The sequence below is a fragment of the Oncorhynchus kisutch genome, linkage group LG6, assembly GCF_002021735.2.
Source record: "Oncorhynchus kisutch isolate 150728-3 linkage group LG6, Okis_V2, whole genome shotgun sequence".
Classification (NCBI taxonomy): domain Eukaryota; kingdom Metazoa; phylum Chordata; class Actinopteri; order Salmoniformes; family Salmonidae; genus Oncorhynchus; species Oncorhynchus kisutch.
In genome coordinates this window covers 39,994,064-40,011,357 of record NC_034179.2, presented here as the reverse complement: position 1 = coordinate 40,011,357, position 17,294 = coordinate 39,994,064, and the positions used below count along the sequence as shown (strand labels likewise).

Genomic DNA, 17,294 nt, shown 5'->3' with positions numbered 1-17,294 from the left:
TTGTTTTAGTATGCCATTTTCATGCTAGATGTGTTGTGACTAAACAGATTCTGTAGTTAGTATACCCCAAGTGTTTGGCCAAAGTCCTTTTCCCCACATCCCACCCCCTCCCTGGAGGCGATACGACCTTAGCAGTCAGTCACTGCACACCCTCCCCCGGTCATCCCAGCAGCATTCCACAGTCAGTTGGTTTACCACTGGGGGTTCTTGCGGACACTGTCAGGAGGACACAGGAGCTGTGGCCAGTCTTTAAGTAGAACAGGAGCTTTTTATTCCTCTTACTGTACTTTACGGTCGGTTAGTTGGAGAGAGTTCTGGCGTATTAAAAGGGGGATCCCTAGTCAGTTGTACATCTGAATGCATTCAACTGAAATGTGTCTACCGCATTTAACCCAACCCCTCTGAATCTGAGAGGTGCGGGAGGCTGCCATAATCGTCATCCACGTCTTTGGCGCCCGGGGAACAGTGGGCCAGAACACTCAGGGGCAGATTTTTACCTTGTCAGCTCTGGGATTCGATCCAGCAACCTTTCGGTTACTGGCCCAACACTCTAACCACTAGGCTACCTGCCGCCAAGCCGTAGGTTGGTTGATTGGACCGATGCTTTTTTTCAGGCCTGTGAAATGTTATGAGAATGCTTCTGATGTGGCTGTTGTCAACATTGCGTAACAGCAGAATTTTGTGATTGTGTATGAAACAGAATGGGTGTATTCCTGGTTGCTCTTTGTTGTCTAATTTTTGGTAGAAAGTTGTCCAAGTAGTATCAGTAGTATCTGAATATTATGTCTAGATTTTACCCACCTTATGTTAAATATAACTGTAATCCGCTTGGCGTGTGTCACATTCCATTACTTGCCGGACAGACTACCTGCCTGTGCAAACGGCAAACGTATTCATAAATGGTGTACATACGACCTCTAGTGGTGAATGTATATAGTCCTGAATGAATCCCAATGTAGTGAAGTGCTTTTGGTTTTGTTTATGGTCATTCCATTATTTTAATAATCCAACTATGTTAATGCACAGTAAATGTACATTTTACGACTCAGTTTGTCAATCAAAAGGGGATCCAGTCAGAAAAATCATTATATTTTATTTAAATTATATATGCTGCAATTAAGCTTTTTATTGTGTAAGCATAATAATTTTTGTTTGGGAGAGGTGACACCTTTTTTTAAATTATCAGACAAATATGCATGCTAGGTCTCTATATGCCTTAGACTTGGCATTAACCAGCTAACTTGATCTATCTAACTTAATGTCATCTTCATATGCCCAGCAGCTCCCCCCACCACAGTCTCCCAGCCCTGCAGCAGAGATGAATGGCCAGGCCCAGACTGCAGCTGTGACCCATGACCCCTCCACAGAGTTTACCACTGAGACCGACAGCGAGACTGGAGTCAGAGAGGCAGGGGCGGAAGCTGCGGCAGCGCCCGACACCCAGGCAGACAGCGAGGATGGTCAGGACGCCCTGCCGGCGCCTTGTCGCCAGCAGCAGCAACCAGAGAACGTGGTGGTGGAGATCCCCAACGTGGGCAGGATCCTGGTGCAGGCTGACAATGACGGCTACAATGAGGAGGTAGAGAGTCGCCCCCTACATAATTTAAATAAATACACTGCCTTCGGATAGTATTCAGACCCCTTGACTTTTCCACATTCCTCTCGTCAATCTACACACTATACCTCATAATGAAAAGCAAAAACAGTTAAACATTTTTTTGAAATATTACATTTACGTAAGTATTCAGACCTTTTACACAGTACTTTGTTGAAACACCTTTGGCAATGATTACAGCATCAAGTCTTCTTGGGTATGACGCTACAAGCTTGGTGCACCTGTATTTGGGGAGTTTCTCCCATTCTCCTCTGCAGATCCTCTCAAGCTGTCCGATTGGATGGGGAGCGTTGCTGCACAGCTGTTTTCAGGTCTCTCCATAGATGTTCGATCAGGTTCAAGTCCGGGCTCTGGATGGGCCACTCAAGGACATTCAGAGACTTGTCCCGAAGCTACTCCTGCGTTGTCTTGTCACTTGTAGGGTCGTTGTCCCGTTGGAAGGTGACCCGTCTCCCCAGTCTGAGGTTGTGAGCACTCTGGAGCAGGTTTTCGTCAAGATTCCTCTCTGTACTTTGCTCCGTTCATCTTTGCCTTGATCCTGACTAATCTCCCAGTCCCTGCAGCTGAAAAACCTCCCAACAGCATGATACTGCCACCACCATGCTTCACAGTAGGGATGATGCCAGGTTTCCTCCAGATGTGACACTTGGAATTCAGGCCAAATAGTTCAATCTTGGTTTCATCAGACCAGAGAATCTTGTTTCTCATGGTCTGAGTCTTTAGGTGCCTTTTGGCAAACTCCAAGTGGGCTGTCATGTGCCTTTTACTGAGGAGTGGCTTCCGTCTGGCCGCTCTACCATAACGGTCTGATTGGTGGAGTGCTGCAGAGATGGTTGTCCTTCTGGACAACCATAAAGGCCCTTCTCCCCTGTCTGCTCAGTTTGACCTGGCAGCCAGCTCTCAGAAGAGTCTTGGTGGTTCCAAACGTCTTCCATTTAAGAATGATGGAGGCCACTTTGTTCTTGGGGACCTTCAATGCTGCAGAAATGTTTTGTTGCCCTTCACCAGATTTGTGCCTCCACACAATCCTGTCTCAGAGCTCTACGGACAATTTCTTCGACCTCATGACTTGGTTTTTGCTCTGACATGTACTGTCAACTGTGGGACCCTATATAGACAGGTGTGCCTTTCCAAATCATGTCCAATGAATTGAATTTAGCACAGGTGGACTCGAATCAAGTTGTAGAAACATCTCAAGGATGATCAATGGAAACAGGATGTACCTGAGCTAAATTAAGAGTCTCATAGCAAAGGGTCTGAATACTTGTGTAAATAATGTATTTCTGTTTTTTATATTTAAGACAGTTTAAAAAAATATATATATAAAACCTGTTTTCGCTTTGTCATTATGGGGTATTGTGTGTAGATTGCTGAGGAATGTTTTATTTAATCCTTTTTAGAACAAGGCTGTAACGTAACAATGTTGAAAAAGTCAAGGGGGTCTGAATACCTTCCGAAGGCACATATATAAATCCAACTCCAATACTTTGAAAGCATGCTGTTCTGTGGTCGGTGACTTCTATTGATTATTGGTTAGAAAATCATTTGGATACATTTTGGGCCATGCCACTCTTTTGACTGTTGCTTCAATTTATAATACGATCGTTTGCATCAATCCAATGAAGGTATACAGCATTCATGACTCCCTGAAAGGTGCATCATTGCTATAGTAGTTTATTTGTGCATGGCCTCGCTCTAATGCCCATTCTTTGTACTTCTTTGTGGTTCTGTGTTTCAGATGATGCTCACTCCAGCTATGCAAGGAATCATTATGGCCATAGCCAAAGCCAGACAGGCATTCGACAATGAAGGCCCTGAGGCTGGCCTCATCAAGGTAAAGTCGTTTGTGCAATCTCACTAGTCTATGTCCTTCTACCATGCTATACTTGTAAATATTCTGTCAGTCTCCTCTTGTAGAGACAGATGTATGTACATTAAGGGGAGAGGTAGAGTCTTGGCAGACATAATTCCATGGACAGTATATTTTACAGTTCATAAACCATGTGCCATGGAATCGGTACATCAAAAATCTCCTCCCAACTATTTTGCAACCTGTATGGCGCAGCTGTCAATTGTTTGGTCCTTAAATGTAACTGGTCTACTTTTTTTTTATTTCTCACAATTTTCTTTAGCCGATTCTGGCCTTTAATGCAGGGGCCAACAGACAAGTTCCTTACCTTCTCCCCTTTCCACTTGCCTGCCTTCTCCATTTTTGCGGTAATGCTGCAATTAGTTGTTTGTAATTTTGGATAGAGCAGACATTTTTTTGTTAACTGCATGTGTGACATAACTCCACCAGTCCTATTTATGATATAATTTATGAAGATTATACCATTTTTATTAATGTTTTTCAAAAATAATGTTTTTTTTTAACAATTTATATATTTCTGTTAGAACAAATATTACAACTACAAATATTATGATTAGTCTCTTTCTGGTGGATTAAACTGAAAATGCAACCAACTTTCTATTGCTTGTTATAAAAATAGCGATATTTTGGAGATTATTTAATTTTCAAATAACCAAAAGTGAGAGGTAGCAATCTGAATGGAGGGAAAAAATGACATTATTGAACACTGGGTGAGTTGACAACTCAACCAAATTTAAATCAAAACTATACGTTGAGATGACGTCTATGCCCAGTGGGCTCTAACATCTCTCACACCCCTCTCCTCAGGCGTTCCAGGAGGAGTACTCCCGTCTGTTTGAGTTGTCCCAGGAGGAGACCACTGCCCAGCAGGACCCACGCCTGCACCACGCCCTGGTCTACTTCTTCCAGAACAAGGCGCCCAATTGCGTCATCGAGAGGACCCTGCTTGAGGGCTTCACCGACCGCAACCTCAGCTTCGACGACAGGTCAGTCAGCACCACTCTCTGACATGCGATGAAATGTATATTTAAAAACTTTTAAATGTGTTCATGTTTTGTCATTTCATTGTAAATTGTACATGCAATTCAGCTTGTTGCTGCTATTTTTACAATTATTTGTTGAACAATTAAAAAGCATTTCATCAACATTATCAAGTTGACAGTATTATTCATAAGTTTATTTCTGTGGGGCAAATCATCACTTCCTGTGTAGGTCCATCAGTATCATGAGAGAGGCCCGCGCCAAACTACGCCTCATCAAGCCAGAGGATATGGATATGGAGGAATATATGGTATGTGTCAATAGCTAGGTTTCCCTTAGCCAATCTAAATCAACCAACCTTTACTGCTGATACTTTCTTTATTCTTGATTTTGAAGGCATTTGTCTTATAAATACCTGTTTTCAGTTGCAGGTGGAACTCGGGTAACGGGAGAATATTCCAAAAAATATTAAATCCACTTTTTGTTCCGAGTAAGAAATGCCTCTGGCATGTGTATAGATCTTTGTTTGTGTTGTTTGAGTCATACTGTGTGACACGCTGTCATTCTTCTACATGTGGCTGCGTAGCATAGAAATTACTACTTCAAGCAAAGATTTTGGGAAATGCAAGATGTCCGGCAGCTAGAATGGCGCGGGAACCTCTCACTCTGTGCAAAAAGTAGATTTAATATTTTTCTGGTTATTGGAGTTAATTTTTAGTTGAAAATTGGCAGCCAGGCAACCGATCATCATGTCGCCAGCATACACGTTTTTACTGGCATAAAAATGGTTGAATGGAGTATGAATGATCATTACCTGTGATGTTCCAAAATGTTGTCCCCACTGTTAAGCAGTTTGTTCCAACAATCATAAATAATCTAAGATCAGTGATTACTGGTCCTTTGTGTCATTATACATGTGGACAATTTGAGCTAAACACTATAAAATGCTTATTTGAGCATAAACCTACATTACACAGGCCTTGATGGATGGATTTATACCAAGACTCTAGGTAGGCTTTTTTCTCCATTGGAAATCAGACCAAACTTGCATTGATTGTGTCTGTGTGCTCTTCTCCTCAGCAATGGCATGACGACTACAGCCTGTTCCGGACAGTGTTTGTCTACCTGCTGACGGGCTTGGAACAGTACCAGCATGGAAAGTAGGTGTTGTCATGGTGACCGGGGCTCTGCCCCTACGTGATCAGCCTGTATGGTGGTTTGAGTGAATGAGTGGGCTGACTGTCTGATGTGATGTCATCAGTGGGCTGACTGGCTGACGTGGCGTGATATCATTGTGTTCCACCAGGGTGAGCGAGGCGCTGAATTACCTCAACCACGCCTACAAAGACAACACCATGCTACTGAGAAGAGGGGAGAAGAGAGGGGTGGACCAGTCACTTATTGCACTTTACAGGAGGAGATGTCTCAAAGTGAGTGCTACTGATGATGCAGATGCATCACTGTGAAAGACCTGGTTGTGAAGATTTGGGACATGAGACTGATATTGTCAGTTGGGAATATAAAAATCCAGATGTATTAAAGTTAATAAAATGGAGAATATGAAGGCTAAACTTCAGTGTGAGTGAAAGTTTCACAGGGCTGGAGATAATAGCCCTGCTATATAGTATATTAACACTTTGTCTGTATATATTATTTGGCTACAGATTGGTCATTTTGCATATGCTCTTATCCAAAAAGACTCCATAGTGACACTGCATATGCATATCCCCTCCCCCTTCTACCCTCTTCCTAGGAATTGAATGACAATGCGGCCACCCTGTTCAGGAGCAGCGAGGTGAACGGCGTGGAGGAGGGCGTGATCATCATGAACGAGGCGGTTATCCCCTGCATGCACCTGATGAGCCGGCCGGACATGATCAGCCAGGAGGACCTGGACACAATGGAGGCTATCCGCAGCCACTGGTGTTCCTACCTGGAAGTGGACCTGGATGGTGAGGACAGAGGGAGGGGAAGAGGTTCTTACTGGGCTTTATCCAAGCTGTGCTAAATGTTTATCTACATCAACACTGCTGTCATTTGCAGATTTCAGTAACACCTTACTTAAAGCTGAGAGGTATAATTGCGTTATTATAAGGCTTATATTTAAAAGAAATTCTCTCTGTAGCACATTTTCCTCTCATCTAATTTATCACACATCTTAACTGTATTTTACTCCTTTTATGGAAGCTCTGTTTTTCTCTTCCTCTCCCCCCTTCCTCTCATTCTCAGACTCCCTACAGTTAAAGCTGGGTGAGTTTCTGCCCAGGGTTCTGGACTGCTCAACAGAGAGGGTGGTCTTAAAAGATCCACCAACGGTGCGCTCCAAAGTGCCCCACGACTTGTGCAGCCGCCTGGCCGCCATCATGGAGTCTATCACCAACACCTCCGTGGTCGCTGTCAAATAAGACCAAGGGGTCAGAGGTCAGCTTCTGAGATTAATGGTCAGGACAGGTACGCTAGCTGACGATCGCTAACGTTTTATCCTCATGTAGAGTTGACAAACACTGGAGTTTTGCATAGTAGTGCAAAGTAGTTTTTTTTATATAACTTTTTAATGTGCTTTTGCCATATTTTCTCAATCAGAACATTAAGTAGATTCTGAGTGACTTGAGGCAGAGTTTATATGGTCATATGATACTCGCAGACACATCAAGAGGAGAGAGAGAAATGTCTATTATACATTAATAAGGTATTATTGCTTTGAACCTATTTAGGTATGTTTTAAGAAAGTGAAAACACAACAAATAAGAGTATTTTTTAATTGTTTGTTAGATATTTTACATGTACCATGATACATTAGGATTGCAGTGAACAACAGGCTCTTGAAGATTTAGGGTGTTTAGAAATTCAGCTTCCTTTGTCTTGTTTTGTATTTTCCTGTTTATATATGTAAGCCTTTCCTTCCACTCCTGTTTTCCACTTCTTGAAAACTGTGTTGACACTCAATAAACTTTCAAACTTTCTGTTCTTCTTTTCTCCTTGATTTGCTCTCAAGTCTTCTTTTGTGCCTGACCCATTTTTCAATCTATATTTCTGTCTTTCACCTTATAACGCCCCTCGTCACCCCTCCACACACAGAGAAAACACTATCAATAATTGAATGAACACTGTACATTGGATCTAGCATCCAACTTAAAACTTACAGTATGTATTGTACAGTGCATTCGGAAAGTAGACCACTTGCATTCGGAAAGTAGACCTCAGACCTCTTGATTTTTTCCACATTTTGTTAAATTGTTTCTTTCCCTCATCAATTTACACACAATAGCCCATAATGGCAAAGCAAAAACAGTTTATTTTTAATTTTTTGTAAATGTATTACAAATAAAAACTATCACATTTACATAAGTATTCAGACCCTTCACTCAGTACTTTGTTGAAGGACCTTTGGCAGCGATTACAGCCTCGAGTCTTCTTGGGTATGACACTACAAGCTGGGCACACCTTTATTTGGGAGTTTCTTCCATTCTTCTCTGCAGATCTTCTCAAGCTCTGTCAGGTTGGATGGGGAGAGTTGCTGCAGCTATTTTCAGATCTCTCCAGAGATGTTTGATTGGATTCAAATCCAGGCTCTGGCTGGGCCACTCAAGGACATTCAGAGACTTGTCCTGAAGCCACTCCCTGTTATCTTGGCTGTGAGCTTAGGGTCATGGTCCTGTTGGAAGGTGAACGTTCACCCCAGTCTGAGGTCCTGAGTGCTCTGGAGCAGGTTTTCGTCAAGGATCTCTCTGTACTTTGCTCCGTTCATCTTTCCCTTGATCCTGACTAGTCTCACAGTCCCTACCGCTGAAAAACATCTCAACAGCATGATGCTGCCACCTCCATTCTTCACTGTAGGGATGGTGCCAGGTTTCTTCCAGACATTATGCTTGGCATTCAGGCCAGAGAGTTCAGTCTTGGTTTCATCAGACCAGAGAATCTTGTTTCTCATGGTCTGAGTGTCTTTTGTCAAACTCCAAGCGGGCTGTCATATGCCTTTTACTGAGGAGTGGCTTCCCTCTGGCCTTTCTACCATAAAGGCCTGATTGGTGGAAGGTTCTCACATCTCCACAGAGGAACTCTGGAGCTCTGTCAGAGTAACCATCAGGGTCTTGGTCACCTCGCTGACCAAGGCCCTTCTCCCCCGATTGCTCAGTTTGGCCAGGCGGCCAGCTCTAGGAAGAGTCTTGGTGGTTCCAAATTTCTTCCATTTAAGAATGATGGAGGCCACTGTGTTCTTGGGGACATTCAATGCTGTAGAATTTTTCTGTTACCCTTCACCAGATCTGTGCCTTGACACAATCCTGTATTAGAGCTCTACGGACAATGACCTCATGGCTTGGTTTTTGCTCTTACATGCACTGTCAACTGTGGGACCTTATATAGACAGGTGTGTGCATTTCCAAGTCATGTCCAGTCAAGTTGTAGAAACTTCTCAAGGATGATCAATTGAAACCGTATGCACCTGAGCTCAATTTCGAGTCTCATAGCAAAGGGTCTGAATAAATAAATAAGGTACTTCTGTTTGTTTTTTAAATTATGAACAAACATTTCAAAAAACCTGTTTACACTTTGTCATTATGGGGTACTGTCTGTAGATTGATGAGGGGAAAACATTTTCATCCATTTTAGAATAAGGCTGTATCCAGGGTTAGGTAGGTTACTTTCTAAATGTAATCTGTTACAGTTACTAGTTATCTGTCAAATTGTAATCAAATTAAAATAACATTTTATTGGTCACATGCGTGTTGGGGAATAATCAGAATTGGTTGGTAACATAGGTAAGATGTTTTATATTCATCATATGTTTGTAAGTTACTTCTCATCAGAATGTTATTTTTGTATAATACTGTGGCCAGGTTGCAGTATCTGTTCTATGTCAAGACTAAGTTGCTTGGGCCGGGGAGAGGTCAAGCGTGTATCTCTTGGCTCCACAATGTCTGTGTGCCAGTCAGTGTGTCTCTGTGATCTTGTCAAGATAGGATTGATTTGATATATGCCTGTTGATATGGAGGATTGGTTTATGGTTCTGAGTTTGAGAAAATAACAGTTTAGGAGACAAAGCTGAACGATTTATTATGTCTATGCTGTCTATGTGTGTTTTTTGCTATTAAAGGATCTCAGTTGCAATGTGGAAGGAACTCTCAGAGAATTCATAGACACTGAATTGATCTGAGAGTCACAGGGTTGTGATAGAGCTCATATAATTAAAGATGGACTTTGATAACTAACTCTGACTTGTGTGTGGTTTGCTCTCATGATTTGGTAAATATAGGAAATTTCCACGACATGCGCCGAATACAATGGGTAATACAACCTTAGTGAAATGCTTACTTACAAGCCCCTAACCAACAATGCAGTTTAAAAAATACGAATAAGAAATTAAATGAACAAGTAATTGAAGAGCAGCAGTAAAATAACAATAGTGAGACCAAATACAGGGGGTGAGTTTTGAGGGCACTATGGTGTTGAACGCTGAGCTGTAGTCAAGGAATAGCATTCTTACATAGGTGTTCCTTTTGTCCGGGTGGGAAAGGGCAGTGTGGAGTGCAATAGAGATTGCATCATCTGTGGATCTATTAGGGTGGTATGCAAATTGTAGTGGGTCTAGGGTTTTTGGGATAATGGTGTTGATGTGAGCCATGACCAACCTTTCAAAGCACTTCATGGCTACAGACGTGTGTGCTACGGGTCAGTAGTCATTTAGGCAGATTACCTTAGTGTTCTTGGGCACAGGGACTATGGTGGTCTGCTCGAAACATGTTGGTATTAAAGACTTGGACAGGGAGAGGTTGAAAATGTCAGTGAAGACACTTGCCAGTTGGTCAGCGCATGCTCGCAGTACACATCCTGGTAATCCATCTGGCCCTGCGGCCTTGTGAATGTTGGCCTGTTTAAAGGTCTTACTCACATCGGCTGCGAAGAGCATGATCACACAGTCACCCGGAACAGCTGATGCTCTCATGCATGTTTCAGTGTTACTTGCCTCAAAGCGAGCATAGAAATGATTTAGCTCGTCTGGCAGGCTTGTGTCACTGCGGCTGTACTTCCCTTTGTAGTCTGTAATAGTTTGCAAGCCCCGCCACATCCAACGAGTGTCGGATCACGATTCAATCTTAGTCCTGCATTGACGCTTTGCCTGTTTGATGGTTCGTCGGCAGGCATAGCGGAATTTCTTGTAAGCTTCCGAGTTAGAGTCCCGCTCCTCGGCAGCTGTACCCTTTAGCTCAGTGCGGATGTTGCTTGTAATCCATGGCTTCTGGTTGGGGTATGTACGTACTAGAGGTCGACCGATTAATTAGGGCCGATTTTGAAGTTTTCATAACAATCGGTAATCTGAATTATTGGATGCTGATTACATTGCAATCCATGAGGAAACTGCGTGGCAGGCTTGACCACCTGTTATACAAGTGCAGCAAGGAGCCAAGGTAAGTTGCTAGCTAGCATTAAACTTATCCTATAAAAAACAATCAATCTTCACATAATTTCTAGTTAACTACACATGGTTGATGATATTACTAGGTTAACTAGCTTGTCCTGCGTTGCATATAATCAATGCGATGCCTGTTAATGTATCATTGAATCACAGCCTACTTGCCAAACGGGTGATGATATAACAAAAGCACAATCGCTACACATATGTACCTAACTATAAACATTAATGCCTTTCTTAAAAATAATACATAGAAGTACATTTTTTAAAACCTGCATATTTAGTTAAAAGAAATTCATGTTCGCAGGCAATATTAACTATGGAAATTGTGTCACTTCTCTTACGTTCATTGCACGCAGAGTCAGGGTACAGTGCCTTGCGAAAGTATTCGGCCCCCTTGAACTTTGATTACACACAGGTGGATTGTATTTATCATCATTAGTCATTTAGGTCAACATTGGATCATTCAGAGATCCTCACTGAACTTCTGGAGAGAGTTTGCTGCACTGAAAGTAAAGGGGCTGAATAATTTTGCACGCCCAATTTTTCAGTTTTTGATTTGTTAAAAAAGTTTGAAATATCCAATAAATGTCGTTCCACTTCATGATTGTGTCCCACTTGTTGTTGATTCTTCACAAAAAAAATACAGTTTTATATCTTTATGTTTGAAGCCTGAAATGTGGCAAAAGGTAGCAAAGTTCAAGGGCGCCGAATACTTTCGCAAGGCACTGTATATGCAACAATTTGGGCCGCCTGGCTCGTCGCAAACTAACTGTCTAGAATTGTACATAATTATGGCATAACATTGAAGGTTGTGCAATGTAACAGTAATATTTAGACTTAGGGTTGCCACCCGTTCGATAAAATACGGAACGGTTCCGTATTTCACTGAAAGAATAAATGTTTTGTTTTCGAAATGGGTTTCCAGATTTGACCATATTAATGACCAAAGGCTCATATTTCTGTGTTTATTATATTATAATTAAGTCTATGATTTGATAGAGCAGTCTGACTGAGCAGTAGCAGGTTTGCCAGCAGCTCTTAGCAATGCTTGATACACAGTGCTGTTTATGACTTCAAGCCTATCAACTCCTGAGATTAGGCTGGCAATACTAAAGTGCCTATTTAGACATCCAATAGTCAAAGGTGTATGAAATACAAATGGTATAGAGCGAAATAGTCGGCGCGTCATAATAATAACTACAACTTAACTTCTTAACTGGGAATATTGAAGAATTGCGAATATTGAACCACCAGCTTTCATATGTTCTGAGCAAGGAACTTAAACATTAGCTTTTTTACATGGCACATATTGCACTTTTTTTGCATTATTTAAACCAAATTGAGCATGTTTCATTATTTATTTGAGACTAAATAGATTTTATTTATGTATTAAGTTAAAATAAAAAATTTAATTCAGTATTGTTGTAATTGTCATTATTACAAATCCTCTTTTTCTCCGTCTTCTCTTCACGTAAATGACGGGGATTTGGGCCTGTTCCCAGGAAAGCAGTATGTCCTTCACATCGGGCTCATCTGACTTATTAAAGGAAAAAAAAAGCTTCTGCCAGTTCGTGGTGAGTAATCGCTGTTCTGATGTCCAGGAGGTATTTTCGGTCATAAGAGACGGTAGCAGCAACATTATGTACAGAATAAAATAAAAAAAATGTTGACAAACAATGCAAAAAAATGATTTAAAAAACAGTTGCTTAGGAGCACGTAAAACATCAGTGATCTTCACCGGTGCCATGATGACATCAGTAGCACAACTTTTGGATTACCCAAACTCAGTAATGTAATCTGATTACATTCAGTTGCTTTTAGATTACGTTCCCCTTAAGAGACATTAGAGGACAACAAAAATGTATGTTACCACTTGAATGACATATATATTGCAAGATAAATCAATGTTAAAGTTTAAATAGCTGGCCATATATAGGTGTTAAATTTTACTTTATGGGTTGGTTATGTAGGCTTCTTCTAACCTATCGCTTTCTACTACATACAATTAATTATACAATTCAATTATATGTTTACATTAACCAAAGTCTATCAGAATTCCAGGCATTCCAATACATGTAATAACCCTTGATCTGCAGTAATAGGACTTGGAAATATGGAAGTATTGGTTAGGCAAATTGTTTTTCCTGAGCATAGCCACAAACTAGGGATTTATTAGCCAGCTCTACACTGTTGTTTATGAAACAATAACAAAAACGGCCACCCGCCTCTTTTTTTAAATGTATTTTTACCAAAACAGGCAGGGTGCCGTGTTGTTATTGTTTCATCTTTGGATTTGCCCTTTAAACAGCTGCATATTATCAAAATATCAGTGTCACCAACAAAAAGTTAACAATCGGCCTATAGCAAATGCAGCATATGGAATTCATTTTTCACATGTAAATAGCACTTTTCAGTAGCGCTCAAAGCATGCCATTCCATGAGCGCAGCATTTATTTCTCAACTCGAATCAATGAGTCCAATCAGTCCTCCATGACAACAAAAGGTAATACCTTTTTTGCACTATTGGTTAGAGCCTGTAAGTAAGCATTTCACCTGTTGTATTTGGCGCACATGACAAATAAACTTTGATTTGAAAATCATATACAGAGTAGGGCTGGCTAATAAATGCTTAGTTTTGTGGTTATGCTCAGGTAAAGCAATTTGGCTAGCCTAAACTTCCAATGTATCCACTCTCAGATTAATAGACAGCTATGGATGTAAGAACTGACCATCCATGATATCAACATTGTTTTAACCATGTTATGAGGCAGTGTTTTGTTTACATTTATAATGTTTACAAGCATTGAAGAAAAACAATCTTATATTTTGGGTTCTCGTGGAGTGTGAAAGTTTAACTAAACTCATGAGGCAATTATACATTTTATTCTTCCAGAATCAATGGATATATATATAATTTAGAAGTCAAAAAATGGATGTAGCAACTACAAATTGCCCCTTTACCTCTATCAAAAGGGTGTGAGTGTGAGCATTTGTCCATAAGGCCTATGGATTTATTTTAATTTTAAATCAGCATGAATTAGATGAGCAATAAAAGCCCCACTTGTATTCCATAGGCTGAGATCTTCACTATGCAGCTGCTGCAAGAGCGCATTTTTCACTGGCTGTCCACTGGTTTCAAAAACAATGATTGATAGGCAGCTTAACTTCTTGAATTCAACCATTATTGGGTAAAAATACACATTCACTTTTGGGAACAGCTATCCACAACAACCACAATCCGAAAAGCGCAAATAGCTAAATGAGAGCAGCAGTGCAATTCACATCAATGACCCATGTAGATATCAATAATAAGTGATATCGGTATCCCCGTAGACTACACCACTGCTGTCATCCTTACCTCCAAGCGTTTATTCAAGTTGGATAATCTTTTGGAAGACATATCTTGGACTGTAGCCTACAAGTCTATTCATGCTCTTTTTCCATGATCCATCTAACACATTTGGTGTGTCATCATAGTGTTCTCTGACTTGTGGTCAGACTCTCTCAGGTGGAACAAACTTAAAAGTTGTGCCTTTTTTCAATGCTGATTTGAATGTTATTGAGAAAACAGAGAAGTGTCTGATTTTTTTCCACAAATATCCTTTCTGAATTTAAAAGTGATCTAGTTTTCCAAAAGTATTTATAATCTGATTACAATATTTTAGCTGGTCAAAGATTACAGTTGCCGGTTTTTTGTCATCCCTTACATGTAACTGATTACATGTAACCATTATTTTAGGGGTGCAGATATATTGGTGAACATATCGGAATCTGCGATATTAGCTAAACATTGGTATCGGCCTGATGTCTACTTTAACCGATGTGCAAAACATATTTCAAAGCTGACGTGCATACCTATATAAGGTAGGTACACATGCAACACAGCATTCCTAACTTAGCCCACAATGTATCCTGTGTGGATCAAGCAATCATTTGAAAGAGTAAGAACATTTCAGCAAGACAACTGCAAAGGCGAAATCCATTAAGGCCGAGATAATGGAATTCATTGCCCTTGACAGTCAACCATACTCTGTAGTGGGTAATATTGGCTTCCATGACTGGTCGAGTACCAGTACACACTACCAAGTGGCTATTTTTCCAGATGTTGCTCTACCGGAGTTGCACAGTAGTCACTGCTATTAGCTTTACAACATATTATGGAACGGTCTTTGCGTGTCAAAAAAAGATACACGTCAAATAACACTATTTGATGTGCCGAATAAGCTTTTAATATGAACGTCAAATAACACCGTTGTATTATAGAATGTTGTGTTCTGAATTTGCACTTGCAAGCCAAGCGCCACCACTAATATTAGTACTATCAAAGCTGTACAAAAACGTCTGCAAACAAGCAAACACTGGCCACGAACGATGCGTTACAATCCGCGTTGGTAAAAAAAAGCCTTATTTGTTCGACAGCAACTTTTGGGGTAGCTCCAATACAACCGGCCTGAAAACAATGACCAGTAGAAACTGCAGTCATTAACATTACTCTTAGCAATGATTTAGGAATCCTTGTGAGTAAGTATTAGCTAGATAGCTACTTGTTGTTCGCCTATTGAAAATGAACTTCAGTTCATGAAAATAAATAGCTAGCCAGCTACTTAACCCGGTTACCCAAAGCTATAAGCAGTCAGCTAGCTTCATCTGGCTAGTGAGGCTCCACCGGACCGGGTTATGTGTTGTAAAGCTAGCCACAATAAGGATTAGGCACAATAGTGGAATTTGCGGTTTGCCTTCAAAATAAAAGTAGCTATTTGAAAGTGATGGAGGTTACAATTGGTGGATTCATGCCATATTTAGACTAGATAATGTTAAACAATGAAAATGGGTATCAGTCTACTCTGTGACATACACAGAACACAACTGTGAAGAGTTTATGCAAATATTAGCGTTGTAGCTCTTATCATGGGACTGACTGTGTGAAATCCCCTCCCAGTCAGTCAATTGTGTGTATTGACTTTCAAATTGCACTGTACAGCTTTACCTAACAATTGGGTATCAATGAAATGGGATATCCGTCTACTCAATACCCAATATATTTTTCCCCAATGTCCTCCTCAGAGTTATCAGACTCCAAAACATCCACGCAGTATTGTTTTTCCTCGGGAATAGTGTTCAATACACATAGGTTGACAATAAACGTGGCTCAATTCACAGTTGTTTCAGAGTCCCGCAATAAGAACTACGACGCTAATGTTTTCTGGGTGTCACTGAGTAGACTGATACCTTCATTGATCAACAATCCATAGGTAAGGCTGTACAGTGAAATAAGAATGCTGCCAATGCAATTCTAAAGTATATTGCATCCAGTGTGATTTCAACAGATTTGTGAAATTAACAAATGGTCTTTTGTTGATTTTTATATAACATTCCAACCTCGTTTAGCATAATCTATGGCATAATTCTATTTGTATTAATTTGCATCACTGTCAATGACACTTTTATTTTGAAGGCTAACCGCAAATTCCACTCTTGTGGCTCATCCTTATTGTTGCTAGCTACACATAGATGGGTCTGACCACCATTAAAATAATAATAAATGTTATAAATTAGGGTTGTTTTAGATGATGACACCTACTGAATCAATTTGTCGTTTTGCTATCTTTTTGGAGAACAATGTTTGCATCCATGAGCTAGCTAGCTTTTTTTATGACCAGCACTGTAGGTGCGCGAGACAACTTTACCAGCATCATAGCATACATATCGATGAATCGTTGTGACATATGAAATACGAGCGATAGTGTAATCAATGTGTAATAACTACGTTAAAGAAAATATTAAGGCGTTCAATTATGTGATGTGCAGTCATATTCAGGTCCTGATTGGTCAACAAGTTTATTTGACAAGTCAAATACTGACACGTCAAATACGTCTATCTTTTTTGACATGCAAAGACTCAAACGGCGTTCCATAGAAATCCTGGTTGAGAATGAAACAACAGAACAAATTAACACCAAACAGCACTGCAAGTTAGTGAAAGAAATAGGTTTTGATTGTTTTTTACTGTTAATGGAGACATACGTAAATGCCAACAAAATAACTTTTTGGTCAGTGTGGTGTGTGTGTAACCTTTATTTAACTAGGCAAAATAAAGTATATAGCTAGGTATCATCATCTAACAATTACATTTTGGGCTGATACCGATATCCAATATTTTCCTTGCCCAAAAAAAACGATACCTATAACTGATATATTAAAATTTTTGCAGCCTTTAAAGCATTCTAGTACAGTTAAATAGTTAACACACACATGGGCGCAGCGGTCTACGGCACTGCATCTCGGTGCAAGAGGCATCACTACAGTTCCTGGTTCGAGTCCAGGATGTATCACATCCGCCTGTGATTGAGCCCAGCGTCGTCCGGGTTTGGCCAGGGTAGGCCGTCATTGTAAATAGGAATTTGTTCTTAATC

The 17,294-nt window shown here is 40.5% G+C and overlaps 1 protein-coding gene across 4 annotated transcripts in view; it reads left to right on the top strand.

The window, feature by feature from the left end:
* LOC109892852 (ubiquitin carboxyl-terminal hydrolase 28) overlaps positions 1-7,429 on the top strand; it is a 31,491-nt gene extending 24,062 nt beyond the window's left edge. For 2 of the 4 annotated variants that reach the window (XM_020485672.2, XM_020485669.2), the window contains exons 18-25: positions 1,283-1,579; positions 3,354-3,449; positions 4,293-4,471; positions 4,698-4,776; positions 5,547-5,626; positions 5,773-5,896; positions 6,220-6,418; positions 6,696-7,429. In XM_020485672.2, coding sequence (XP_020341261.1) covers positions 1,283-1,579; positions 3,354-3,449; positions 4,293-4,471; positions 4,698-4,776; positions 5,547-5,626; positions 5,773-5,896; positions 6,220-6,418; positions 6,696-6,871 — 1,230 coding nt within the window. In that variant the 3' untranslated portion in view covers positions 6,872-7,429. Of the gene's footprint in view, positions 1-1,279; positions 1,580-3,353; positions 3,450-4,292; positions 4,472-4,697; positions 4,777-5,546; positions 5,627-5,772; positions 5,897-6,219; positions 6,419-6,695 lie in introns of all 4 variants that reach the window. The other 2 variants (XM_020485671.2, XM_020485668.2) reach the window with 1 other exon arrangement.
* The last annotated feature ends 9,865 nt before the right edge of the window (positions 7,430-17,294 follow it).